General features: G+C 51.6%; 12 protein-coding genes across 12 annotated transcripts; 5 read left to right on the forward strand and 7 right to left on the reverse strand.

Annotated features, from left to right (window-relative positions):
- Positions 1-711: 711 nt before the first annotated feature.
- SNOG_13062 (hypothetical protein) lies at positions 712-1,719 on the forward strand (the record flags this gene model as incomplete). The annotated part of the gene is made up of 4 exons (XM_001803225.1): positions 712-867; positions 934-1,153; positions 1,203-1,490; positions 1,556-1,719. 4 exons carry the CDS (start codon positions 712-714, stop codon positions 1,717-1,719), a joined length of 828 nt encoding a protein of 275 aa, XP_001803277.1.
- A 1,012-nt stretch (positions 1,720-2,731) lies between these two features.
- Positions 2,732-4,557, reverse strand: SNOG_13063 (hypothetical protein; the record flags this gene model as incomplete). Its single annotated transcript, XM_001803226.1, has 3 exons — positions 2,732-3,512; positions 3,563-4,466; positions 4,494-4,557. 3 exons carry the CDS (start codon positions 4,555-4,557, stop codon positions 2,732-2,734), a joined length of 1,749 nt encoding a protein of 582 aa, XP_001803278.1.
- A 471-nt stretch (positions 4,558-5,028) lies between these two features.
- Positions 5,029-6,384, reverse strand: SNOG_13064 (hypothetical protein; the record flags this gene model as incomplete). The annotated part of the gene is made up of 2 exons (XM_001803227.1): positions 5,029-5,123; positions 5,205-6,384. The coding sequence occupies 2 exons, from the start codon at positions 6,382-6,384 to the stop codon at positions 5,029-5,031; spliced, it is 1,275 nt and encodes a 424-aa protein (XP_001803279.1).
- A 1,675-nt stretch (positions 6,385-8,059) lies between these two features.
- Positions 8,060-8,260, reverse strand: SNOG_13065 (hypothetical protein; the record flags this gene model as incomplete). The annotated part of the gene is made up of 2 exons (XM_001803228.1): positions 8,060-8,145; positions 8,224-8,260. The coding sequence occupies 2 exons, from the start codon at positions 8,258-8,260 to the stop codon at positions 8,060-8,062; spliced, it is 123 nt and encodes a 40-aa protein (XP_001803280.1).
- A 690-nt stretch (positions 8,261-8,950) lies between these two features.
- SNOG_13066 (hypothetical protein) lies at positions 8,951-9,235 on the reverse strand (the record flags this gene model as incomplete). The annotated part of the gene is made up of 2 exons (XM_001803229.1): positions 8,951-9,132; positions 9,217-9,235. 2 exons carry the CDS (start codon positions 9,233-9,235, stop codon positions 8,951-8,953), a joined length of 201 nt encoding a protein of 66 aa, XP_001803281.1.
- Positions 9,236-9,253: 18 nt separating this feature from the next.
- Positions 9,254-11,169, reverse strand: SNOG_13067 (hypothetical protein; the record flags this gene model as incomplete). Its single annotated transcript, XM_001803230.1, has 5 exons — positions 9,254-9,505; positions 9,584-9,800; positions 9,853-9,964; positions 10,052-10,865; positions 10,954-11,169. 5 exons carry the CDS (start codon positions 11,167-11,169, stop codon positions 9,404-9,406), a joined length of 1,461 nt encoding a protein of 486 aa, XP_001803282.1. The 3' UTR covers positions 9,254-9,403.
- A 2,383-nt stretch (positions 11,170-13,552) lies between these two features.
- Positions 13,553-14,554, reverse strand: SNOG_13068 (hypothetical protein; the record flags this gene model as incomplete). The annotated part of the gene is made up of 2 exons (XM_001803231.1): positions 13,553-14,302; positions 14,357-14,554. The coding sequence occupies 2 exons, from the start codon at positions 14,552-14,554 to the stop codon at positions 13,553-13,555; spliced, it is 948 nt and encodes a 315-aa protein (XP_001803283.1).
- A 2,683-nt stretch (positions 14,555-17,237) lies between these two features.
- Positions 17,238-18,876, forward strand: SNOG_13070 (hypothetical protein; the record flags this gene model as incomplete). Its single annotated transcript, XM_001803232.1, has 5 exons — positions 17,238-17,270; positions 17,348-17,523; positions 17,585-17,898; positions 17,960-18,423; positions 18,475-18,876. 5 exons carry the CDS (start codon positions 17,238-17,240, stop codon positions 18,874-18,876), a joined length of 1,389 nt encoding a protein of 462 aa, XP_001803284.1.
- A 638-nt stretch (positions 18,877-19,514) lies between these two features.
- Positions 19,515-20,961, forward strand: SNOG_13071 (hypothetical protein; the record flags this gene model as incomplete). Its single annotated transcript, XM_001803233.1, has 2 exons — positions 19,515-19,545; positions 19,753-20,961. The coding sequence occupies 2 exons, from the start codon at positions 19,515-19,517 to the stop codon at positions 20,865-20,867; spliced, it is 1,146 nt and encodes a 381-aa protein (XP_001803285.1). The 3' UTR covers positions 20,868-20,961.
- Positions 20,938-22,383, reverse strand: SNOG_13072 (hypothetical protein; the record flags this gene model as incomplete). The annotated part of the gene is made up of 2 exons (XM_001803234.1): positions 20,938-22,090; positions 22,160-22,383. 2 exons carry the CDS (start codon positions 22,381-22,383, stop codon positions 20,938-20,940), a joined length of 1,377 nt encoding a protein of 458 aa, XP_001803286.1.
- Positions 22,384-23,772: 1,389 nt separating this feature from the next.
- SNOG_13073 (hypothetical protein) lies at positions 23,773-25,654 on the forward strand (the record flags this gene model as incomplete). The annotated part of the gene is made up of 2 exons (XM_001803235.1): positions 23,773-25,362; positions 25,406-25,654. 2 exons carry the CDS (start codon positions 23,773-23,775, stop codon positions 25,652-25,654), a joined length of 1,839 nt encoding a protein of 612 aa, XP_001803287.1.
- A 108-nt stretch (positions 25,655-25,762) lies between these two features.
- Positions 25,763-26,247, forward strand: SNOG_13074 (hypothetical protein; the record flags this gene model as incomplete). Its single annotated transcript, XM_001803236.1, has 2 exons — positions 25,763-26,122; positions 26,158-26,247. 2 exons carry the CDS (start codon positions 25,763-25,765, stop codon positions 26,245-26,247), a joined length of 450 nt encoding a protein of 149 aa, XP_001803288.1.
- Between the last annotated feature and the right edge of the window lie 11 nt (positions 26,248-26,258).

The raw sequence follows: 26,258 nt of genomic DNA on the forward strand, positions 1-26,258 counted from the left end.
TCTTTCGTTAGAAATGGCCCAAGCTTCGTAGTCAGATAAAGATTGACATCTAGTTGATTTCGTCGAGAAGGCTGGCCACTTTTCGAGCGCGACCTGTGTGCTTTGTACTAGGGAAACAGTGCTTTACCCGACAAATGCAGCGTTGCCGGCGTGGAACGAGAGATGCATATTGATCAATAACAAAAAGATACGTCGCTCAATACTCAGCATCGCAGGTGCCTGACTTCTCAATATCCTTACAGTGGCGATAACTTTCCATGAAAGCCCCCATTGCGAAATTCTCAGGCTCCACTTCCTAGTGGATACTATGTTCTTTCCCAACAAGGTTGCCAAGTTTACCTTGCACCCGAAGTGGAAGAATGCCAACGCGGACCTCGGGAATGCCTAACGGTGTACTGATCTGTATAGGATCACGAAAGATAAGACACGCGTAAATTCCAAGCGCGCGCATAATATCAACCCTTTTAGCGCTTATCTTCGACGCTCTGTGGTACGTACGTTGAACTGCACTTACCTGCATACCAGCTGACAAGGATCAGAAGCGATCCTTTGGCCCTGCATCCCGAGTCATGGAACATGAATTCAAGACTTTCGTAACGCCGCTGAAGAAGCACATGCTGATTAATCAACCAAATCATTACACATCAATCTACGGTCCCTCAATACAAAGTACTCTTCCTTTGCCTGCTGCAACAACACAGATCCTTCACAATGTCGGCATCTGAGATCGCGCGCGGTACAAAGACATACAGACGAACGACATATCCTGCCATCGATGCCACCCAGACGTCACTTTCCACCAAGGGCAAGTCAGCCGTGGTGACTGGTGCAGGTCAAGGCATTGGCGCAAATATCGCGCACTCACTGGTACGTTCGGGCATCGACTACCTGGCCTTGATGGGGAGACGTCCGGGTCCTTTAGCTTCCGTTCAGGCTCAGCTAGCGAAGCTCGCGCCCGAGTGTAACATCTTCACTTATACCGTCGACATTGTGGATGAAAAAGCTGTCGAGAAGGGCTTTGTGGATTTCGTCGCTGATATGGGTGGAGAGCGACCTATCGATGTGTTAATCGCCAATGCAGGATATATGGCAGATCTCGGTTCACTTGATAGCGTTGACGTAGACGATTGGTGGAAGGGCTTTGAGATCAACGGTATATCGCTCATCTCGCTCCCTCCCTGTTTTCTAATTCTTCAATGCAGTCAAGGGAAACTTCCACCTCCTACGCGCGTATCTCAAATATGCCCCATCCGGAAGCGAGGGCCGTCAAGGATCCGTGATCCACGTGTCGTCGTCTTCCATGCACGGCCCCTACATTCCCGAGTTTTCGAGTTATCGCGCTTCCAAAGCCGGCGCTACGAAGCTATTTGAGCTCTACGGGAACGAACATCCGGAGATGTTTGTTCTGCAAATTCACCCAGGGCTGATTGGAGGCACGGAGATGCATTCCAAGTTCAGTCATATGACGGAGGGCCTGGAGTTTGATGACGGTTAGTTCGATATTCTATGCAAGGCGACTTGTTGAAAGTTGATGGCTGACTATATGTCAAAACAGAAACGCTTGCTGGTGACTTCATCGTCTGGTCGCTCAGCCCAGAGGCTCGATTCCTGAATGGACGGTTTGTTCATGCGAACTGGGATGTCGATGAGTTGAAAGAGAAGAAAAAAGAAATATTGAAAAACCCCGATATGTACACAATCGGACTGGTTGGCTGGTGAATCATAAATTACTGAATTTGTTATCGTTCGATTCGCCTTTATTGCCCTGTTTGTACTATTAAAATGAGAACAACAGCAGCAGTCTGGAGTCGATAGATTCGCAAATTCGAAAAACTTTTGATACAAAATTTGAGGATGCGGGTGTAATGCGGATCGAGTCGCAGAGAGTCGAGCCACGAGCTGCGCACGTATCTTGCGTGTGGTGCGAGAATCCGCTACTGCACGTTCGGATCATCTGTGGGAAGAAGATTGGGTTCGAGGCGCGGGCATTTGCCTGGCGCGGGAATTCATGTCAGCGGAAGGATGGGGAGACGAGATGGTGTTGGAAATATGGCATCGACGCATCATACATCTTTTGAGTTCGAAAAACATGTCATTGCCTTCTCAGTAGAGTACGTGCGCGCGAGCCATAAGCGCGTATACGCAGCGAGTGCAGGGCCTCTGAAGCGGTTCAGGTGGAAGAAGCGGCGATACAGGAGGTGTGTTGTGCGGAGAAAGGTAGCGAGAGTGAATAGAAAAAGTAGAGGAAACAACATGGTGAAAATTGCTATGTTGCAACTCAAGCTGTGAAAATGTGAACATGAAGCATAGTATCCGAACGCAGAATATCAATCCTCGGAGGGCGTGGCGCATGCATTTGGAATTAAACCAGCCTAACTCCAAAACGCTTCAAGACTCTTTCCAAAACACCTGCAACAAGCCTAGTGATGTCTGATATCCTTGCACATTACTGATTCGCATACATGTTCAGGTGTGGACACAATCACGCAAAAATTCCATTGGCGTTCCTTTCGGAGCCCGACAAACCAACCACCGTATCTACCTGCATTCAGAACTGCATCTGGACGATCGCAAGTTGTTCTATAGCGCGTGAAATGTGGTTCGGGTTCAGCTTACATGTTCATGACACGGCTAAATCTTGATCAAACTTTCTTTAGTGTATCTATTCTTGCACATGTGATGCCCGTATCGTGCCGTTAACCGTCATATACGACTCCAGTGAGTTTCTGGCTTACTCAGATTCCAATCCCTTCCGCTGTGCCGCGTACTTCTCGATGTACTCCTTCGTAGTACCACTCAGGTCCTTGGCAATCATCGGGAACGTCAGGTTGGTCCACCATCCCTTTAAATGTGATGTGAGCCCAACCTGCTGCAACAGCCGGTCAATGTAGCCCATCATATCGTACTGGAGGTAGTTCCCACCCGCCCCATGTGTGGGATACCGACGCTTCATGAAAGCATTCACCCATGCCACGTCTTTGCGCATAGCGTCTTCCGAAGGTAGTTGCAGCGATTCGTCGAAGAGAGCTGTTGTCCAGATTGCTTGAACCTCTGCTGTACGAAAACCGTTTGGTGCGTAGATGTTGCCCACGAAAGCGACAGAATGGTCATCCAGTGGCGTGATACAGTTGTAGAGGCGATTTGGCGTCTTGCTTGTGGGGGGATCGCTTAGGTCTTGATTTGGGGCTAATGCTAGCTTCGGGTACAGTGCAAGGACTTCATCATCTGCTTCGGCTTCAAGAGCTGACCACTCGTTCTCACCTGCATCATCTGATTTTGGGTGCGATAGACCAAGAGTCACTCGTTGCTTGGCGCTGAAGAATGGGTATTCGTTGACAAACCCAGTTGCACATACTATGACATTCATGGGTAGGGACGGTCCGTCTTCGAGTACGACCATGTGGTGCGCTAGACTCTCAATATCATTGCGATGAACATGGACGTTTTTCGCGACGATATCCCAGAAATCCGGTCTTTGGATCATGCCAAAGGGTCCGGTACACCAGAAGAGGCTACAATGGCGTTAGTCAAGGTAATCGCTCAGTAAATATTACAGACTTACTTCACGTCACTCTCTAAGTGGTCAAAACCTTCGAGTGCTCCTTGACGGCCGTGAAAGTTTCCTATCCGCTTGCACTTCTCATCCGCGCCGTTCCAAACGCCCTTAAGAATCTTCTCGCCTATCGACGTGGTGTGCAAGAACCGGGTCCACAAATTTGGCTGATTGAAGCACGATGGACTCATGGTCCCAAATAGTCGAGTGGCTGCAAGTTCTGGGTCATTAAGAAACGGCCCCTTGGCGTTTTCTGCTGGATTGGTGAATGCGCCTGGGCCTTTGCCAGATTTTCGAATTATCCAATGTACTTCGTTTCCCGCCTTCACAAGACCGTACACCATGTCCGCCGCAGATTTTCCCGCGCCCAGTACAGCGACTTTGCCGTGATCCGAAGGTCGCGCGGACAGAAATTGACCATAGTCTTTTTGGTGCAGTATTGGACCGCCAAATTGGTCCTGCCCCTTGAATTTTGGCATTTTTGGTGCAGATGTCATGCCTGTGGCGATGATGATTCGCTTGGTCTTGAAGGACTGTTGAACGCTATCTGCAAGGAGCGCGCCATTCACCGTCCAGATGTCGTGCAATTTATCAACTTTGGAGACGACGAAGCCGGTTCTTACGCGCTCGCGCAAAGGCGTGCCGGAGTACACATGGTTGTCGAGATAGTTCTCCAGATAGTCGGTCACGTACTTTGCCTCAAAAATGTCGTTGAAAACTTCAGCGTCTTGCGGGACAGTCAGAGGCACATCCGAGAAGCCCGACATGCGAATGCCGCTCTGCGACCAGAACCCTGGGTATATTCGACTTCTGCCCCAAGGTCCACCAACCGACTGCTCTTTCTCCAATATCAAGACGCAACTTTCTGGGTGCACATCAAGAAAGAATCGCGCAGCCGCGAGACCGGAAAGCCCTGAAAGTGGTCAGCGAACTCACAAACGTTCTAAACTCATTGTTGCCTTGCCTGCTCCGACGATAATGACGTCGAAGAGCTCTGAATTCATTTTGTACCAGAGCGATTTTTCAAGCGCATAGGTTGGTTTGTCTGAAGCTTTTACCCGGTTGCGACTTCGAGTAGGGACAGATGATGCACTCGGTGCTTGGAACTATGAAATGGAGAGTCGTACAATGAGGCGCGGACATGCTATCGCACGGGCCGGGCGCTAGCCCGTTTGCGCCTTTCACCCCTCCCTGCGATGTGATTGCATCATTTACTATTCATTCCACGTTTTTGCCATATATCTCATTGCTTTTGCGACTTGAAGGTGTTAAAAAGACTCAATGAAGAGTCTGAGTAGAGATTAAAAAGATGCAGACCAGAATACAATCCGAATTCCTCCACTGCAATCAATGTTCTATACAAAGTAAAAGTTTCTAAGCCCGCTGTAAGAGAGCTGAGTTGCCCGAAAGCTAAGTCTCCTCCATCTACCTGGCCTTCTCATCAATCTTGGATCTTGCTTCGTGTGCCTAGGCAACTATTCATCCAGATATTTCTCTCCCTGTTCATCGTCCGGTACCATTCTGCCAACTCGATTGTATTCCTTATTTGCCTCTGTCGCAAAGCGCCGACCTTTATGTCCGAGGAGCGATTCTAGTGGGGACAAAATGTCAGCAAACGTCGCGATTGACCGACTTTTCGATATTAACATACCACTCAAGGCTTTCACGCCGTGTAACAATGCACTCGTGATCAGGAATACTGTCATGAACTCCGAGTAGCTCCAGGATTGCCGCTCGGCGAGATGGATTTGGTACCATGCGGAGATCTCCATGCCTCTTCGGAGATTTTCGTACTGTATGTAAACGAGGATCAAGACCGCGGCGCTGGCAAATAAACCGACTGCTGAAAGGACGATGCCAATCGCACTTATGATCTTACTCGGTGGCGGGGGCTTGTTGCCTTCCTGTCTATCCTTGTACCACGCGTGAGTCCCCTCGGCGATTACGAACACCAAGGCAAAGCCCAAAACTACGACGAGCAAGACATATTGCCAGAATGGCGACATTTTCAGGCCATCAGACGTATCGTCCATCATGGCTGTAGCATTCATAGTCGCGTTACCGGATCCAAATGCCGTCGCTGTGAAGTTCTCCGCCGCATCAATAGCATCGCCGAAGCCAAAGTAACTCGACGCATTAAGGTTCAAAAAGCACGGTGCCGGCATGATCCCCAGTGACCCAGCGGTCATCGGAAACCCGCGGCCCGTTTTAGCATTGCGTCCGCTGAGCACCATCGCCGAAAGGCCATACTGCGCTGTGATCGCAGCGACGCGGACTAAGGCCACAATACGGCCTTTGTGGATGAAGTCTTGGATACTGAGCAGCGAGTTGAGATGTGTGACGGCGCTGAGGATCAGCATTGTGCACACTATATTGTAATGGTAAGCGGAGATGGAACAGGCTTGGTTGTTTAGCGTGGCGAGCAGAGCGAGGCCGGCGATGAGCTGGTGGTCACTGATCCCGTGAAGTAGGCGCTGTAGAGCGTGGATGCTGCAGAGGTATTTGTGCTTCTCGCTGAAGCTGTGGCTTCGGAAATGCCACTGAAAACGGTCATAGATCAGGAGGGTCGAGGGCACGAGGGCAGTGATGCTGCTCCATAAGAAGGCATACATGATCTGTGGAAGTGTTAGCTCGGTATACGTGAGCATGGGAGTGGGAATGCTTGCGGCTCTGCCGGTGATGTCGTTGTTGGGTGCGAGTTTCTGGGTCTCGGTGAGGCTCGAGGCGTTGTTGTAAAGCTGGAAGTTGCAGGCTATGGGATGGTTCACCGCAGCGCAATCTTGCGGGCTGATAGGCAAACTCCATCCGAGTAAAGATTCCCTTGCTGCCATGATTTTGGAAAATTGGCTGTAAACCGTTAAAGGACTAAACGAATGAAGACGTGTTGATGGGATGGTAGGAACAGTGAAGAGTGACAGAGTATTATTTATGAACAAAGGCGATAGAAAATACTGCGAGAATAGGGTGGAGTACACACGACTGCCACCTGATCTGCATTTAGTGCTCAGCCGCCGGAGTTCAGTTCGGTATGTGCGATGTGAAGCACGAGGCTGAACCCCACCGAGACCCCCACCAAAAGCCCAGATTGTAGTTCATACATTGCCAGCGCTTAGTTCCAATTACAAGGTATACTGAGGAATATTCCTGAATGATCTGGTCATCGGTTAGTGGCTAGTCGAAAGGTGCCGTCAGCGGGCGAGGCTACGAAAGGAGATCCTGCATTCAGTTTAGTGACTAGTGTATGGCTTGATAAGGACTATTTTATGGCCCCTAGTCTGACTAGAACTGTCTGCTTTCGTCTTTTAATGGTCTCGTGCTGCTGACGCTCTGTGGGGTCGGCTTACCAAAATTCTCGCTATCCCTTTCTCGCGCATGTCATATGTAGTAAACTTACGGGAAAGCGATCTATAACAATGAAAATTGGTGGAGGCACGGCTACTGCAATTCGGAAGTGTTTCCCTGGGCAGAGCCGCTTCGCTCCCGCGTACATCCTGACCGACGATGAGTCACCGTGGCTCTGCTCGATGCGTACGGAAATGATATCCTGAATATTCCTGTTTTATGATTAAATTGGAATCAGCTGCCACCCCGTGACATGATGTGAACGTGCTTTGGAGCCGGTCTTTTGAGGATTGAACATAGCCACCTGCCATTGGCATATGTTGAAAGCCGCAAATCGGCGCCTCTTCTTCTCTTCACTCGGTAGTCAGTTACAATGTCTCTAGACGGCCGCAGCCATGTCCAGTATTGATGGAGATGTCACTTCGGGTGGTCTTGCTGCTCCTCGATACACCATTACTCGGATTGCCAAAGACAAACTGGAGTGAGAAACTCTCCACGGGTCTACGGAACTGTACGATTTACTACGCTTTCCACACTATTGAGGCTAAGGAGGCTTGGATGAAAGCTGCTCTCCAAGAATTCTGGCAAACCGAGCGTTCGATATCAAGCCCGAGCTCAGCCTCGCACATATTCCAGCCTTCTTACCCCGCTTCGCCAGCCTCACCCACCCTGTCTTCTACCTTCAATACTACGCAGGGATCAAAATCCAAAGCACGCGGACGATGCAAGGGACCTCTAGTTGAGGAGACGAGGGCACAGGCTAAAATGACGCGTGGGCAAACATGCTCGTAATATAAAAAGAGAAAGGTGACAGTAAGCCTAACGCTACCGGCCATCTAGTTGAACTCGTTGACTTGAGTAGTGTGATGCTACAACATGTGAATCGAATCGGCTCTCTGGAAAAGTCGTCGGCGATGCCAGTGCATCAAACACGTCCTTGAAACTTAGTGCGGAATCGTGCGCAGGCGACAGTCGCACTCCGACACGGGGCGGAGATCCGTCCAATCTTAAACCACCTCAGACTTCTCAACTACCTCTCTTGGAATCTCCCGCCTTTGTAGAGATATATCAAAGCACATCGATGGACTACCTGCGCAACGCTCCGCAACCGACATGAACTTTCCAGCCGCTTTTTCTCTCCACGAACAACACTCAGTACCCCAATCAGATGTCTCCAACGTCACCACAGTACTCAGTAACCCAGGCATGATTAACAACTGCTTCCAACGAGTAGTTCAGTATTCCAGCATCTGCAGCAATGTCGCAGACTGGGGCCTCTCATTCTACTCTCGCGTCGGTGCCAGCCACTTATACTTACCCAGACACACCAGATGCCAGTTCTTTGGCTCTACAGTTCGGGTACATGTCAGCCCATTGGAACCAAGGTAACTTCGATGCGGCACAAGGCGCCAAGGACAATGCTCAAGATCGCTGGTCAACTGCGGAGCGCCAGAGGCATCGAAGCGAGCCGTGCGTGGAAGACTCCAGCTCTTGGCGAAGTTCCTGCCCCGATTTCAAGTCTTTATCAAGCAAGCACTGTAAATATGATGGGCGCTTAATTGCTCGTAGCGTGGTTTTTCACGACGAGGCTTTGCCTAGGTGCCGGCGGATTGGTAGTCAGGTGGGTGACCATCGGTGAATGCCCGCCGTTCTATGTTTTTGTCTATCTTTTTGCACCTTTTGTTTGCTATGTTAGCTCGACAGCATTATTTCGCTCGCCTGAACATATCTCTTGTGGCGCACTCACCTGGGCAGTTCTTACATGAGAAAAGAATAATCTAATGATCCACAGCACGGTCTCTACAATTTCCTCACCCCGGCGCTCACGACCAACATCTGCATCTCCAGCATCACTACAGGCGCACTCCTTGCAATAACTCTTTTTTGCACTCTCCAACCCAGCAATCACATCACGGCCAGTCTCAGACAGACCCTGCTTCTCATACGCCTTCTTGGCGCAGCCCACGAATACGAAGCCAATTTAATTGCCCTGCCGTTTGGCTTCCTTGGAACGACGTTGCTGTTTGTATTATAACGGGCTGGGATGGCGGATTTCTAATCGCGGCTGAAATCGTCTGCACGCACAAGGAAGTGGTGCTCGAGGGTGACGCTTGGATCAGTTGGGATAGCGCAGGTGTGGTTGTGAGGGATTGCGGATTCGTTTGTTTTGTTGGCGGTTGGGTAGCAGGCGACTGGGATGGTGTACAAAAGGTTGGGTGAGTAAAATGAAAGTGTCACTTCAACGGTGTAATTATAGAAGGTTGATGCGATTGATAAGTGCGGGCTAAGGTTGGAAGATTGCTTATGAATGAGAAACGAACAGTGATCTATACCAGCCATGGCGGGGAGGTGAACAGTGACATGGAAGTTGGTTCTTTTCATTTGCTTTTGTGATTAAGTGTATTCTTCATGGTGTTCCTTGCATAGGGTATACTCGTAGCCGCCGTGACGAAGTTCCGAAAGGTGGCTCGTCGTCAGTCGTTACAATCGTTCATCGTATAATGATCATTAAAATTCTTCCGCTCTAATGCGTACATAGGTGTCGGCGTTCGTGACATACTGTCGGAAAGACGGCCCAAGAGACCAGCTAGCCAGGTCTCTCATCGTGGTCTAGCACAGTTAGCAACTCGTCATTAAACCAGTGATGGTTGTCTATTTCTGTGCCAATGACACGTGCCGTTTACTCACCTTTGCCATGTCGCACAAATCCAGCATGCCGGTCGTCTCATTGCGACACAGAGCCTCTTCGTGTCCAAAGCGCCAGTCACAAGATATGTTTATACACATGTCCATCATGTACTCCATGTGCTCGTGCATCTGCGGTATCTGGACTGCGAATTCGCGAAAGGCGGGCCATATGACATAGTCGAGGATGTTGATATGCGGCATGAAGAGTTGGTTCGGCCTGCAGTGGTATTAGCGATTGTGGTATGTGGTTTGTTCCATGGAAGGCTTACGTCGGTCGCAACCACTCTGGCATGGCCTCATAGGTCTCTGGCGATGGCGAGACCATCCACCTCGCAAGATACCAGGTGCTGTACATTGCCGCCCAGGCAGTGAAGTCATGACCTATGGAAAATGGAATTAGCATGGCTCATGTATACCCGAGATGCGTTTTGAGGGAATGGGACGACAAGATTGGTCAACCCGACGTACCTTTGTGCTGTGCGCTATGGATCATGGCAGCGGACCACTTGCTGAGTACACCGGAGTTATTGTACTCGTTCTCGTCGAACAAAGCTGCAATGTTCGGATGTGTTTCGATAATCACCTCCACGGGGGTACCACTTTCTATCATGACAGCAGTGTCTCGGTGTAAGCTTTGAAATGCCTCCTTGAGCGACCCGGGATCTGGTCTTGTACTGACAGTCATCATAGCCCAGGTAGGGAGGAAGAGGTTGTTCACTTGTGCATTTTGGATGCCCAAGGGATAGTTGTTGGCTCGTACACTGCTAGAGAACGGCATATTGCCAAAGAGGTTGCGGAGGTTGAGGTTGGGATGTACGCGGATTGCGTTGACGATGGGTTGGCGTTTACTCCAGTGAGTCAAGAAGCTATGTGGGGTGAAGTCGTCCTTGGGGCTCTGATGCAGACTTCTTGTATTCCCTGTGGGCGAACCAGTAGACGCACCGGGGGCATCGAGCGGGTTCGATTGGAGTAACAGTTGCGGATCGATGAAGCCTGCCAAATACATGTCGTCTTCGTCTTCGCCCTCGTCGCTGATGGTTCCGAGGCAGTCGGCTCGGTCGAATAAGATGGATAGAAAAGGCGGTTCCTGGGCGTTCCTTGCAGACGCTGGCTGCTTCCCTTTTGCAGAGGCAGCTTGCGAGGAAATGCCGGACCAGCTGGATAGCGTGATGTTGGGCGAATGAGGCGCGCTAGAATACCGTCCGTACACGGAGCTGCTACCGTCGCTCGAAGCGATAGACGGATCTACGCTGGCATAGCTGATAGAAGCACCTGCGAGGTCCTGAGCAGATAAGCTGGACTCTTGTTACCATCTCGCGACGCCTGATAGCCGTTGGGCAACGGGAAGCATACCTGGGAGGATTGCTCACTACTGGAGGTAGCGTCTTGACAACTTCGTCCAGGCGGTTTCCGATTCGCAGCCGGGCTAGGATGGCTGAAGCCTGATCGTCGGAACTTGTGCGCAGTGCCTGGATTACGCGCTCCATCTCCTCGGCCCTACCACTCAACGTCTCCCTCTTCAGCAGCCTCATGCGCTCGGCCCTGCTCACGCCCTCTGCGACATCGAAGTGGCACGCGAGATCCATCTCGCTACAACGCATGCATCGTGGCCTGGTGCCGTCACACTAGAGGGTCAGCCACTGGCGCTCAAATTGCAGAAGAAGCCAGATATAACGCATGGGCCAGACTGCGACATTAGTCTCAAGACACGAGAAAAAGGATGATATAAAGTCGCGAATTACTCCGGGCAGCACCTCGCCAAACCCAACTCGAAACGTACCTTGACTTTGCCGCTGCGGCATTGCACACATGCGACAGCAATTGCTTGCCGCCTCCTCTTCGAATCTGGTGCTGAGCGTTGCTGTCTTGGCTCATCCGAGGCCGGAGCAATGGGCTGCCACCTTTCCGTGGGCTCCATGGGTAGCCTGGATGATGGCAGTCGGCGTTGTGACGCCCCTCAATTCTCGTGGCGTGTCTGTATACCGCATGCGCTGTCTGTGGCGGATAGTGTTTTCACGTCGTCGAAGGCATCAGGTGCAATCAGTATCCTCGCGCCCTGATAGGCGATGGCGAAATATCCGAAGCAGAAATCGGCCTAGCCATAAAAGGCAACGCACATCTCATCTCTCACCTTGAGCTCCATAATCCGAGCAAGGCGGCGGTTGTGGAGGCGGTCACTGTCGACGTCGGGGCCACAATGCGTTCTTTGGTACTCGAAGCATAGGATTCACCTTCACCAGTCCCGTGTCTCCATTTCCCGTTGGCGTATACTCGCGCTGCGAGCCTAGGCCTGCTCTGGACGACTCTAATGCCACGGAATCTGCACCTCACAGTCTCGATCGCGCGATACTTAGCGCGTAATGGCGTCGCCCTGCCGCTTTCGCCGCTCTGGTCTCCACGTCGCACAGCTCTCGATTCCACCCAAGGCACGCGCGCTCTTCCTGCAGGCCTCAACAGCGCCGGATTCTTTGCATCCGTTGCTAAGACGGAAGACGTGCTGTTGGTAGAGGTCGATGGTCTCGCTTTCCGCATCTCGATGCCTACAGAGATCGTCGATCAGCTTCACCCTTGACAATACGCCAGGTATGGATATCGCCGTCGCATGCATATCGTAGTCTCTCCGTAATGTATCAGTTAACGATGTGATAGTAGGAATGACTCTATGGTACATCGACGAAGTATTGATCTACGAATGGATTGAAGTTAGATCCTTTCCGCCTCAGCACCCAGGCTCCGCGGAGCAGGGTTACCGAGCTGGCGGCACTCACGTGTTCCCACCCTTCGAGAGTACGTCCACTGCTTCACAAGCATGCCAAAAACCTGTAAAACTATCCAGTACCCTCGGGACACATGAGAGAAGTTGACTTATCATCCCCGGGGCTGCATGCAAGCCAACCTTCTCCACCGCATCACAGCACCAAAGCCTATAAGGGCATCATCGTCTCATGCAGCGTAGAAACACTTGCATACATCGACTGTATGCGGATAATGATAGGCATTGTTTCGTCCTCTTTTCGGAACTCATCGTTAAGACAGACGATCTTCTGTACGCTGGTCGTAGCGACAAAAGGAAGAGAGTGTTTAAAGCGCGCCTAATCAATCAACACCCATGCGCATTCTGTCCGACGCCATGAAATTCTCATACGCCGGCTCGTCTCTAAGCCTTTCTAGAACAATCAACGCTGAGTATGCAAAGTAAGGCAATTGCGAGCGCGTCAGCAACTTTCTTATAGGTGTTTGAGTCGGCTCACCTAAGGGATGGAGACTGGGCTAATCTATCGGCAGCCCGGCCAATCTTTTCAAAGTTAGCATAGATATCGCCCGACACGCCCACACACAGTCCAGCAGCTCAACGAACAAAAGGAAGGCCCTATAGCCAGCGTACTTTCGAAACACGTTTAAGAGAGTCCTCCGGCCAGGAATGGTCTCACAGAAGACTGAAATCACCGACGCTGGCGTAAAGATTTCCAAGCAGTACATTTACCAAAAGCAACAAACATTTTACCCTCATTGCCCACGTAAGAACAGAGTCCACCAAACGCGCGCAAGTGCAAGTCTCATTTTGCGTCTAATACTGGCTTTGCAGCGTGTGATAGATGTTAAGCTGCATCTGACGTGAAAGTACGTCCTGAGACCTAGGGTACAGGTACAAGCATGTAGTGAGCCACACTATACGACCCTGCTATAATGGCTTGGCACGACTCAGTTCGTCGGATTTGCACACGCCAGCACATGCAGGAAATAAGATGAGGGTTACTCAAAGACTTTACACATTGCTCATCTTGGTGCGGGTAGCGGATTTATAAGCTGTCTATCTAGGTTCTGGTATCGTCTCTAAACTGCTAATGCTCTCAGGCGATATACGTATCGATCACTTCATGCGTAACGCATGATTCTACTGTAGGTCATACCCTACAGTGCGCCAATAGAAAAGAAACAAAGGAAAAAGGGCTCCAACCTGAGGCCAACTCAGCGGGTGCTCATCATCTCAATATCAGAGTCCTCGATACTCTTTCCCCTGGTATGCTTCTTGTTCTTGCCAATCGTGTCACCCAGCGCTGGGAAGCAGTATCCAGGATGGAATACCGTCAGAACTGCTACAGCAATGACAATCATCACTCCCTCGAGCACAATGAACTCAGGCTCATTGCGCATCAGTTCGCTCCTCCAGCCACCCGTCAACTCCGGGATACGGTACACACACCGCACCAATATGCAGAAGTACGCCACGACAATCGCGCCCATGAAGCATCGGAAACTCTTCTTGTGGAACAACGCCATTGACTCATCGGAGAGCTGGTTGCGACGGCGGTAGGTGCGCACCACGTATTCCGTCAGGAAATATCCGAAGAACGCAAGTATAACGACCTGGAAGATGACTCCCGCAATCATCAGATTCGTACCCACATCCTGCAAATCACTGCCCGAGTCCGCAGTAGACGCAAGACCTCCACCCGCGCCCTGCAGAACGAGCGAGAAAATGTCGCCGGTGATGAAGATGCGCGTGTACCACACGGGCGGAAGGCGGGACCATCTTTCGCCGAAGTTGATGACAATGTGCTTCAGCGTGAGGTATATGCCCGCGGATACGAATGCGGGGGAGATGATCAAGCAGCAGATTTGGATGATGAAGGCGTCGTTGTCGAAGACGTCGTTGTACATCATGATTCGCCCGCCGTAGCCTACTGCTTCGCCGATGCAGCCGAGACAGAGACCGATCTGTTGTAGCATTGTTAGTGGTGTTGCTTGGTGCAAGGAGTTGGGGGAGCTTACCATGAACGTCCACGTTCGGTAGCGGATTCCGCAGTATAGTTGCCAGAAGAAACACACGGCGAAGAAGGCGGCAAAGAAGGCGTTCGCTGCGAGGTCGGGCTTGTAGCCGTATAGTGTGCCTTCAAGTGTACATGGTTGGCCGTCGATGACCTGGCCCAAGGACAAGCAGGAATCGGGGTTTGAGGGTGGGACAGTCATGGCGAGGTCGGAGATGGGCGTCGACACGTAGAGCAAAGGTCTGAAAGCAATGCAAGCCCGTCTTTCGAAGTGAAAGATGTTATGAAACGATGGTATTCTTGAGATGTGACCTTGTGAAGGGTCAGCCAAAAGCCTTATATGCACCTCGCACTGAACGCCGTAAAGCAGTGCAGTAAGCCACCCCATCAGCCCAAACACACACAGCCCCACGCAATCATCAACGCAAAACGTCCTGATCCGGCCGATCCGGCCCAAGACGCGAAAATACATCATGTCAGATATGCGACATGTCGGATATCTTGGCAGGGTGTAGAGTAGTCCCGTCGCATCTTACACCCGATCGGGTCTAGCCGGTGATGGAACTAAACTTAGGGCTGCAGCATGCAGAGATGATTGGGGCGCGAGGGAGGCACGGGAGGAAGGCGAACGGAGGCGGAGCAGCGTTGAGCGAGCGAGATGCGCGTTCTGGAGCGAAACGCATGTTGGAGCGAAGGGCGGAGCGAAGGGCGGAGCGGGATCAGGGAGGGTCGGCGATTATCGCATGGTCGGGCGGAGGATGACGGGAGCCTGGGAAAGCTTGGTGTTGTTGTTACCACGTTGATGATGCCCGATACCAGGCCGTTGGAGAATGATCGCTACTAGACATGAGGTTGTCTGCTTTGACAATATCGCGGTTTCGCGCAAGAGGTTGCGTCGTGTTCGCGTCGCCGTTCCGAGTCGCAACACCAACTGTCTCGCTCGACAGCTCAAGCTCACCGGTCTCACTTCGAACCCAGGTGTACGGAATCCTAAATCGTCTATCGCAACCAATCTTCGCGCAATCTGACAATCTTACGTGACGTGGCCTGAGGCGTGAAGTACGATACTGCGGCCGTTAAAGCAAGCCACATCGGGGGTCGGAACCATTCAACCCTCCGGTGAGCGCATCGCTGCAACAAACAAGCGAGTAACGCGTAGACATGTCAGCAAATATACTGACGAAGGATTCGGGCGCTGAGCCTGAATATATGAGACGTACGCGTTGTTTCAAGGCGCAGTTCGTGCCTTCATCTGCATTGCCTGCCAGAATGATGTTTGGAGAAGTTGCGGTCCTCGTTCGCATGTGAGATTTTTCTGCCGGCTCCGACTAGACCTCATCATCTCCGAGTAGGCTTCGTACATAGTAGGTCATCCCGGGGCGTGCTTGTTACATATCCGTCCTCATTTGCATACTTTCGCACGTGTTGGGAGTCAAGCATTTGCGTGAATGTTGCCCTATCAATCATCCACTCCATTCACGCTGTCCCATAGGCAGTAACACATGTCCATCTCCCCCGGTATCATCTCAACGTAATAGCTTTGTTGAAGGTACAGAATGTGGACACAAACTATCGCGCTGCATCAGTATTTCCGACAAAATCCTCTCGATTTGTATGCCCACCGTCGCCACAGTAGAGCCTGTTGTTGTTCGCAAATACACAAATCGTCTACGACCACTCGCCTTCTCGCATCTGCTCGGAGCCGTTCGACACCTGGGAGTCTCCAAGCTGGAAGAAAATCCTGCCTTATAGGCTTTCTATGGTAGAGAAATGTGCAGCCGAAAGGACTCGAGTTGTCGTACGCGACGTGTTGTGGAAGGGAGCGCCTCAGGTGCATTGAAGGCGCAGAAGCAATATTTGTCTGGCAGCGGAGAACAGACAGATCGCCACTCTCGAAGGTTGCAAGGAATATTCATCAGCCATCTACGACGAGCATCTCTTGTTGGTGCATTTAGGTTTCGGCACCCCTCTGTCGGCATTTTCGAGATCTTCATGCCGCTTTCTGCATCGAGGTAGCGCTAACCTGTTCCTCCATTAAGCGCATGCTGTCAATCCTTTCTGGACCACCGACAATGTCATCGACACTGATAGCTCACGAACCCGCAGCATCGAACGCGACTATTGAATGTCAAACCGTACGATCATGCTTGACGCCACCGGAAATGCCATGTTCGGAGACTCGGAAGCGCCACAGCCCTATGCACGACGCATTTTAGGCCATGCTCGCCGAAAAGAGCTGCCGTGTCACCTACAATCAGAGGCTCAATTGCTCAAGCGAAGCCTATCAGAAGAGAGATTGACCTCGCCCTGCGGAGAATTAGCGAAATGAGAAAGACGCCATCAGAGATGAGGAGATAGTCTTGGTTAGCAAAGGGCAAGGACTGCTGGTGATACTGATCGGTAAGCGGCTTGAGGCATGTTCGCTGTACCGATCGACGACGTCAACCAGCCGCTCTGACGAAAGACGGGTGCCTTCCAAAACCGCCTCGTTGGCAACTATATAGCTCGGGAGTTGCGCAGTCTGCTTCCTGCATTCGTTAGGGTTCCAGCAAACATGTTTCGGCTTCTTTTAGCAGCAGTCTACGCTAGTTTGGTGTGCTCGAAGACAGTCAGCTATGACTTTAGCATCGGCTGGGTTACTGTAAACTACCCTGCTGTCGAATGATATTGAGCTTCACGTTAATCTTGTTCAGGCAGCTCCAGATGGTTATGCACGGCCAGTTATGGGTGTCAATGGTCAATGGCCGTATGTCTGTACCTTTGATGGGATAGTGGATGCTTACAATTTTAGAATTCCAACCATCGAAGCAGACATGGGCGATACGATAGTGGTTACTGCTCACAACAACTTGGGTAATGAAACGACTTCATTACATTTCCATGGCATGTTCCAAAAGGGTTCTGGTATTTATGATGGGGTATGTCAATTCGCAGTCCGAGCTATTACACTCACTAACGTTACAAGGCTACTGCTATTACAGCATGTCCCATACAGCCAGGCGACTCTTACACATACTCCTTTGTTGCCAACCCTGCCGGAACTCATTGGTATCACTCGCATGACAAAGGCCAATATCCAGACGGACTTCGAGGCAAAATGATCATCCATGATCGGAACTGGGAAAACAGCTTAGGCATTGACTCGCAGATCTATCTCAGCATGTCAGATTGGTATGTACCTACACCACCGAAAAAAAGCAATACAGTTAATAACATCGAATAGGTATCACAGGCAAATGCCTGACATCATCAAAGACTACATGAGCCCAAGCAACACTAATGGAGATCTGCCGTCTCCTGATACGATCTTAGTCAACGATACTCGCAGTGCGCCACAATTCAAATTCGGAGCTGGCAAGAAGTACCTCATTCGTATTTCCAACATTGGTGGTCTTGCTTGTGGCCAGTTCCACATTCAAGGGTACACCCTCAAAGTTGTCGAAATGGACGGTGTGCAAATACAACCCAGCAATGCGGATACTATCGTCCTTTGTGCGGGTCAGACGATTGGCGTAGTGGTTCAGGGAAAGACCAATCCCATGGGAGGTGAGTTGCTGGCCACGACAATTTTGCTGGGCAATGCTGACCTCTCATCTTCAATTTCCAGGAGCCAACTACATTGTTAAAATGACCACTGACATGCTTACGGGGAACATCCCATCTGAGAGCGCGAGAACCGTTATAGGAAAGCTCATTTATAACCTGTTGGGGTCGATCATTGACTTTATCACGGACATTCTCACGTTCAACTGGCAACCCGCCTCGACATTTGACGACTTCTCCGCAAAGCCACTGGACGGCCAAAAGCTTTTGTCTCCAGTAGACAACAAGATCGAGCTCGCAACCAACCAGACGTACTTTTCGGGAATCGGAACCCGTATCGGGATGGGCGCTCAGCCTTGGGTACCTGCGAAAGTTCCCTCGCTTTACACTGCGCTAACAACTGGCTCCAACGCCATGGATCCGGCCACGTATGGAGTGGGAGTTGAGCCCCATGTCGTAAAGTCCGGACAGGTAATCCAGATTCATTACCAGAACACGCATCCATATCCGCATCCGATGCATCTTCACGTAAGTCGATGCGATCTACCCGATACACATGTGATCGACTAACTCTAGCAGGGCCATGTCTTTCAAATCGTGGCCAAAGGTTCTGGGGCGTGGAATGGCGTCGAAAGCTCGCTTCCTAATATTCCCGCGAAGCGCGACGTTGCAGTAGTTGCCGCCAATGGCTATCTCGTTATTCGCTTCAAAGCCGACAACCCGGGCGTCTGGTTGTTCCATTGCCATATCGATTTGCATCTCGTCGGCGGCATGGCTGCTACAATTATAGAAGCGCCAGATCTTGCCCAAGGCATATTATCCGTGCCTGCGGCTGGCATCTCGAATTGTCAGAAGGGTAATCGGTTATACAGCGGCAATTGCGCGGGTGACCAAGGTGCCATCTCGGCGAGCGATTCTGCCAGCAAGTGCAACACAGTGCTGAACTCGGATGGAAACAATAAAGGTGCACTGATTGGTTGAGTCTATGCAGTCAAGCGTGGGACAAGAAGATACCCCTCTAGGAAAAAGTTGTAGCAATCTACTAAATTTCAAGAGTTCCAAGTGCTCTGCTGTGGTGTTCAGGAACTAGTGCGCCAAATCGGTGTATAGCAAGTATTGCCGAGTGGGGCCTTGTTTCACCCTCGAAACTCGAATGCAACGGCCTGGCCTACAGCATCGTCAGGCTGCTACCCTTTTTGCTGAGGTGTAAACACCAAAAAAGAACAAAGTTTTCATCGGAATTGCATTCTGGAAACCATAGGAAGTTGTTGTCACAAGTGCAAGCCGCGTCGAGCCTCCGACGTCCTCATCCATCGGCGCACTTGCTCGACCCGAGCGTCACAATTATGGCGAACGAGAACCAGACATATAGAACGAGAGATCTGCCAGTGTTGTTTGGTGGTATTGGGATCTCGTAAGCTCTTGTGACATTCCCCGCACTCCTTTTGATTAACACGGCTCGTTTCGTGGAATCGTTTCAGATATCGCTTCATCGCCCTCTCGTGTTTCATGACCTCCAGTACCAAGAACGCAGAGAAGAGTATATTATCACTGAGATGTTCCACGATTTTTCAGCAACACTCGTCTCAAACAGAATATTTTACACAAAATCCAACAAAATGTGGTCAGCACTCGGTCTCAGCCTCCTTGGTGGGGCACTCGCATTTACGAGCGACAAATCCGAACATGTTCACAGCGATGCACTTCTACAAGACGCGTGCCCCTCAGGTTCAATACTCGTGGACGGCGCATGCCAACTAGAGTCCTACGATGCCTCTAGCACATTCGCATCAACAATTGCTTATCGAAGCAACCTTTCACAACCTTCCCAAACATTAGAAGAAGCACGGAGAACAGCACAAGAAACAACTGATTTTCCGTGGAGTTTCTGGCCTGAATGCTACTCGAATGAGAAGACTGAAGAACCATACTGCGTATTCAGTCACCAGGGCTTTGCCGGCGGACGAGGCGTCTTCATCCTCACCACCAGACCTTTTGCTTACGCAATGTTGGAGAAGCCTGCCTTCACAAACCCAGAAATTCTCGCACGCGTGAACAAATACGAAAACCCGCCATTCGTACAGCACGAATTCCCAGGCAAAGGACGTGGTCTTGTAGCCAACAAGACCCTGCACCGCGGCGATCAGATCTTCGCATCAACACCTATCGTCATCACCGACAGCGATGCTTACGAGCTATCAACGGAAGAACGCTACGCACTCCTATATCGAGGTGTGGAGACCCTACCCGCCGAAACTCAGAAGAGCTTCTGGGCACTCATGGGCCACTTCAACGGCGACCCAGTCGAGGACAGGATCAACACGAACAACTTCGACACCACCATCGACGGCGTCAGCCAACAAGCACTGTTTCCCGAGATCGCAATGATGAACCACGACTGCCGGCCTAACGCAGCCTATTTCTGGGACGAGGACATGATGACGCATTACGTGCATGCGTTGCGCGACATCCAGCCCGGCGAAGAGATCACGATCACATACATCGACAACGAGAAGGATCGCAAGACGAGAAACACACGGCTCAAGAAGAATTGGGGCTTCGATTGTGGTTGCTCGGCGTGTACTGCGCATCCAGCCGTGTTTGCTGAGTCGGATAGTCGGCTGTACCAGATCACCGATCTGGCGCTCATGCTGGACGATTGGACGTCGGAGTCTTCTGCGACGACAGAGGTGGCCGAGCTCTTGGTCACGCTGTATCAGCAGGAAAGATTGGACGCAAGTCTGGCGACGGCGTACAAGTACGCTGCGGAGACGTATAGTAGCTTTGGCAAGAAGTGGGAGGCTGTCAAGTATGCGCGCTTGAGTGTTGAGATGAGTATGATAGACAAGGGTTTCAGGCATGCGGATACCAAGGAGATGAAGAAAATGGTGGAGAGCCCGGAGATGACGTGGAGCTGGAACAAGCGCGTTGGGCTGAGTGGGAAGTCGTGCGGTTGCAAACATGCACACTAGGAGCGCATCTGATGGATTTAACAGGCGTTTTGATTGGGTGGGATGAAATCGACATTCTTATGAGTACAATTTACAAACGACTCTGAATTTTCTCCAAAGTGTCTCCAAGCGCATACTCATTCCTCACAGTCTTGCTCCTGACCTTCTCGCCCTCCTCTTTCGTTACATATCGCGCTTCGGTCGCTGGGTTGTAGTCGAACTGGCTGGCTTTCTTGATGTCTTCATCGCTCATCTTGACGTTCTTTTGTCCGTCAGCGCGCTTGTAGACATTGATGACCACGGCACCGCCCAAGCCGAGATTGTGCTGGAGCGCCACATCCGCGTTGTCGGCAAGCCTGTTGTTAGCCCAACCTCGGAGCTGCCATGTAAGCTCTGCACATTGCGCAAGGCCCGTAGCACCGAGAGGATGGCCCTTGCTGATCAAACCTCCAGAGGGGTTGATGATGGGGCCCTTGCCACCGTATGTAATGTCGCCATTTCGAACCATCATGTGTGCTTTGCCAGGCTCACTGAAGCCAAGGCCTTCCAACAGGATGAGTTCGTTTGCCGAGAAGCAGTCATGTAGTTCTGCAACTTTGACGTCTTTGGGGCTTACGCCAGCCTCCTTGAGTGCAGCTTGAGCAGCGCGCTTCGTCATGTCGTAGCCAACGAGATCCATCGATGATTTTGAGTATAGCTGCGGCGAATCTGTCATCAAAGATTGTCCCGCGATGAGAATGGCCTGGCTCTTCAAGTGTGGCCTCTCGTCCAAGAACTTCTGGCTAACGATCACCGCAGCACCAGCCCCATCGCTAGTAGGACTGCATTGCAGTTTCGTCAATGGGAAGTGGATCATCGGCGCCTTTTCAATCTGCTCGAGCGTATACACATCTCTGAATTGTGCATACGGGTTCTTTGCCGAGTGGAGATGGCTGATCCTCGCAATCTCAGCAAAATCACGCGCTTCCGCACCGTACTTCTCCATGTACTCAAGTCCAGCGTTGGCGAAGTACTGTGCGTTGGGCGGAGAATTAGTGATGCCGCGGGTATCGTTCATCATCTTCATCGACAAGCCCATAGGTGAAGGTCTATCAGACCATACAGACTTGATGGAACCTGGCTGCATTTGCTCGAAGCCGATGACGAGGGCGCAGTCGATGGCACCATTCTTGATGAGAGTGCGAGCGAGGTGAAGTCCGGTAGACCCGGTCGCACACGCATTGTTTGTGTTGTATATGGGGATGCTGGATGAAGGTCAACGGACTTATCTTGTGTATGCAGGTTGTTTGTTCAACTGGATGCTGGATACTTACGTGCTCATTCCAAACTGATAGAAGATTCGCTGCCCACTTGTCGTGTCGCCGTAGCAGTAACATGCCACACCAGTCTCAACATCATCGTAGTTGATCTGTGCATCCAACATCGCTTTGACACCTGCCTCATATCCCATCTCCGGATAGGCGCGCTCCTTCCGCGGCTTGATGAACTTCGTGAGTCCTACACCGAGGACGTAGGCAGGGATATTGTTCTTCACCATGATTACAATTATATGTTCTACAATGTGGTAATAGATTCAAGAAAGTCGACGACTTTGTGAACTGTTCACGATTCCAGGGCTATTTTGATGATGTCGAAGCCGAGGTTCGGTTATACGAACCCCACTTTGTTACCTCCGCTGCGGTGCGCATATCTAGCTTCGCGACTCGCTCTCTGACTTTACACAAACCTATTCTTGATGCCAATTCATCACATTTGCTGTTGTCTATCTTTTGACGCGACAAAGACCATTGAGCGTACATTGAAGCTACGACTAGATGACGTAGACTCCGCTTAGTGGCAGACCCAACAAGCCGTCGTTTCTTTTCTCGAGCATGGATCCCTTCAATCTTAGCGCCAGGTACCGTGGAGCATAATGAAAGGACGTGTCGCAGCGTTGTGCAGATTGCGGTGGGTTGGGTGCGCGGATGAACACTTCCTGTCCAGTGCGCCGCTGTTGGAGGCACCAGGCGCCGTCGAGAACATGTGGTGGAACGACAGGCCGTAGCGCTTGAGAGTTCTCGGAACGACAACAGGACTCAATCTCCATGCCGGTTCCCCCTACAAGAACATGACACGAACGTCATCCAGGTCGTTCGTCGAGCTGTCCCAATTAGCCATTCCGCGTTAGTAGGCGAGCTGCTTCTGGCCATTGCTAAATCTTCTATTATGTATAGAAACAAAACAAATGTGGTCCAACACAGGGGCGCAATATATGCACTACCAGCATCCATCGCCAAGTGTCGATTGCGAGGCGAGATGTTTGGCGTTCATTTATTTCTCCGTCCCAGCAAGGAAATTTCCAGGGCTCGTTTCGAAACCACCCCGGTCCCACTCCCAAGGCAAAACCACGCCACGGGATATGAAACTTCGCTGGAGCGAATCAGTGTGACGGATTTCAAACTGTTGTGCCGAGCGTTCTCGAAAAGTCTGTCGGCTTTTCTTCGCTCTCCGTGGCGTGCAATCTATTCCACGCGCAGGTACCGCACTATTCTCCGCTTGCGCCATACAGAGCCTGTCAATGAACCGTATTTCTGGATTTTGACAGCCCAGCCTGGTCCAAAAGTCTGGGACCCAAGAGACGAGGCATGCGTCTGACGTCGCTCCACCATAGCTAAGCCAGCGGGAAGAGTTGTGCTTTGAATCCCAAATTGAGGATTGGAAGACCCGCATCGCTGAGAAATGCGCACACCGTAAGTACATAACGGCCCGGCTCGCTGTTGGATAGAGTCACCACCAACTGCTGCTTGCATACATTCTTTTTTTCAGTCGTCGAACTTTTTTTTCGAACGCTTTCGGTCGTTATATTCAGCCTTGACGGCTTGTCATTCTTTTTTGGCCGTGCCATACACATTCCTTCCCATCAATCACCAGCAAACATTCAGTCACCATGGCACGTTCTATTCTTCTCTCTTCCGCACTATTTGCGCTACAAGCCACTGCTCAGAGTGCTGCCCCATACACAGATGCCAAAACTGGTATCAAGTTCAATGGCTACACTGCGGACACGGGATTCACCTTCGGTATTGCCCTTCCAGAGACCGCAGGCAAGGACTTCATCGCGCAAATCCAGTCTCCGATAACCGCAGGATGGGCTGGCTTCAGCATGGGTCAGAGCATGGTGGGCAACTTGCTCGCCGTTGCATGGCCCAACGACGGAAAGGTCGTCTCCTCTTTTAGGGTAGCAACTGGATACAGCAGCCCATCTGTCGCAACTGGAGACTTCACCATGTCTCCCATCCCTGACGGTACCTTTGTCAACGACACTGCCTTCTCATACACCTTCCTCTGCTCGAACTGTATCAGCGAGGATCCTCTCACTGGATTCGTCGTCGCTCCCGAGTTGAACATCGTAGGATGGGCTCAGTCAGACGACGCTTTGACCGACCCCACTTCCGCCTCTGGTGCACTTACATACCACAGCGCGGGATTCGGCGCTTTTGGAATGCCCTTGGCCGATGCTAGAAGTGCAGACTTTGCCAAGTGGGCTGCACTTGCGGTCAAGGGTGGTTCAGGAGGAAACTCCACCACTCCAACTACCCCAATCACTCCTGGTGCCGGCGGAAACACAACCACCCCAATCACTGGAGGAAATGCAACTGTAGCCAATGCGACTTACGACTACATTGTTGCTGGTGCCGGACCCGCTGGTGTGATTGCGGCTGAGAGACTTGCGGAGAGTGGCGCTTCCGTGCTTCTGATCGAACGCGGTGGCCCGTCTCTTGCATCATCTGGCAACACCAAGACCCTCGATTGGAACTCTTCTGTGACTATGTACGATGTACCCGCATACGGATACTACCTCAGTGATGTCGGTAGCCCGGCTTTCTGCTCAGACACCGCCGACCAAGCTGGATGTCTTCTTGGTGGCGGCAGCTCTATCAATGCAATGATGTTCGTCAAGCCGCAGGATCGGGATTTCGATGACAAGTGGCCCGCTGGCTGGAAGTCATCTGATGTCTCCGCTGCAGCCGACCGTGTCTGGGAGCGCAACCCCGGTCAAACTTATGGCTCCATGGACGGCAAGCGTTACAACGACGAGGCTTTCAATGTGCTCTCCAAGTTCTTCGCCGGACAGGGCTGGGCCGAAACCGATTTCATCAAAGACCCTAACTCAAAGAAGGATGTCTTTGGTCACCCATCGTGGAACGCGGCTGATGGCCTTCGCTCCGGTGTTGTCAGGACTTACCTTCCCCTTGCCCAGAAACTGGAAAACTTCAAACTCATGATGAACACCAAGGTCATCCGTGCAGTCCGTGAGGGAGAGACCATCAGCGGTGTAGAAGTCGAGTCAGAAGCTGGTCAGCGCGTCATCTACAACGTCAAGGCCGGAGGCAGCGTTCTCCTTGCCGCTGGCGCCATGTCTACTCCTCGTATTCTGTTCAACTCTGGTATCGGTCCCGCCAAGCAGCTTCAGACTGTCGCCTCAGGGTCAAGCGGTGTCAAACTGCCAGCTGAGGCTGACTGGATTGACCTTCCAGTTGGAGAGGAGATCAAGGACCACCCCAATCTTCACTGTCAAGTTCAACGTTTCCACACCCGTGCGCGCCGAACCCAAGACCGCATACACAACGCCCAACCAGACGACGATTGACCTCTTCGCGAAGGGTTCTGGTCTTCTTGCGCAGTCCGGTCAGCGCCTCAACTGGTGGACTTCTGTCAACACTACCGAGGGTAAGGAGGTCTTCTTCCAGGGAACCTGCAATGGTCCAGCAGAGAACCAAATCCAGATGAAGGGTCTATATCACACACGGCTCCGAGTCGGTTGGTAGTCTCGGCATCACTGGCCGATGGCGCCACCAACTTCATCACCAACCCCCACCTGACTTCCGACGTCGACAAGGAGGCTGCGACAATCATGAATGAACCGTCTTATCAAGATGGCCGCTGAAGGGAACTCCACGCTTTCGCTCATTGCTCCCGCCGGTGTCACCAACGTCACCGGCGCTGACCTCATCAAGGACTTCAAGACCGGTAGCCACTACGTCGGTACTGCCAAGATGGGTGCCAAGGGCGAAGCCGGTGTTGTCGTCGACACCGACACCAAGGTCTACGGTACTTCCAACCTGTTCGTTGTCGATGCTTCCATGCACCCCGATCTTCCTACCGGAAACACTCAAGCTATCATCATGGTCGCAGCTGAAGCTGCAGCTGCCCGCATTCTCAAGCTCGGTGGCGGCTCCACTACTCCCACCCAGCCCAAGCCTTCCGGGGCTGCCTCTAGCAGCATTGTCGCGCCTGTAGCCCCTACCCCTTCTCCCGTCGAACCGAGCAGCGCTCCAAGCGCCTCTTCACCCGCGGAGACACCAATCGCCCCATCTGTACCCTCCACTCCCGCTGCGCCAGCTCCTTCCTCGCCAGCTGAGTCTGCTCCTT

This window comes from Parastagonospora nodorum (assembly GCF_000146915.1).
Source record: "Parastagonospora nodorum SN15 chromosome Unknown scaffold_25, whole genome shotgun sequence".
Taxonomy (NCBI): Eukaryota; Fungi; Ascomycota; class Dothideomycetes; order Pleosporales; family Phaeosphaeriaceae; genus Parastagonospora; species Parastagonospora nodorum.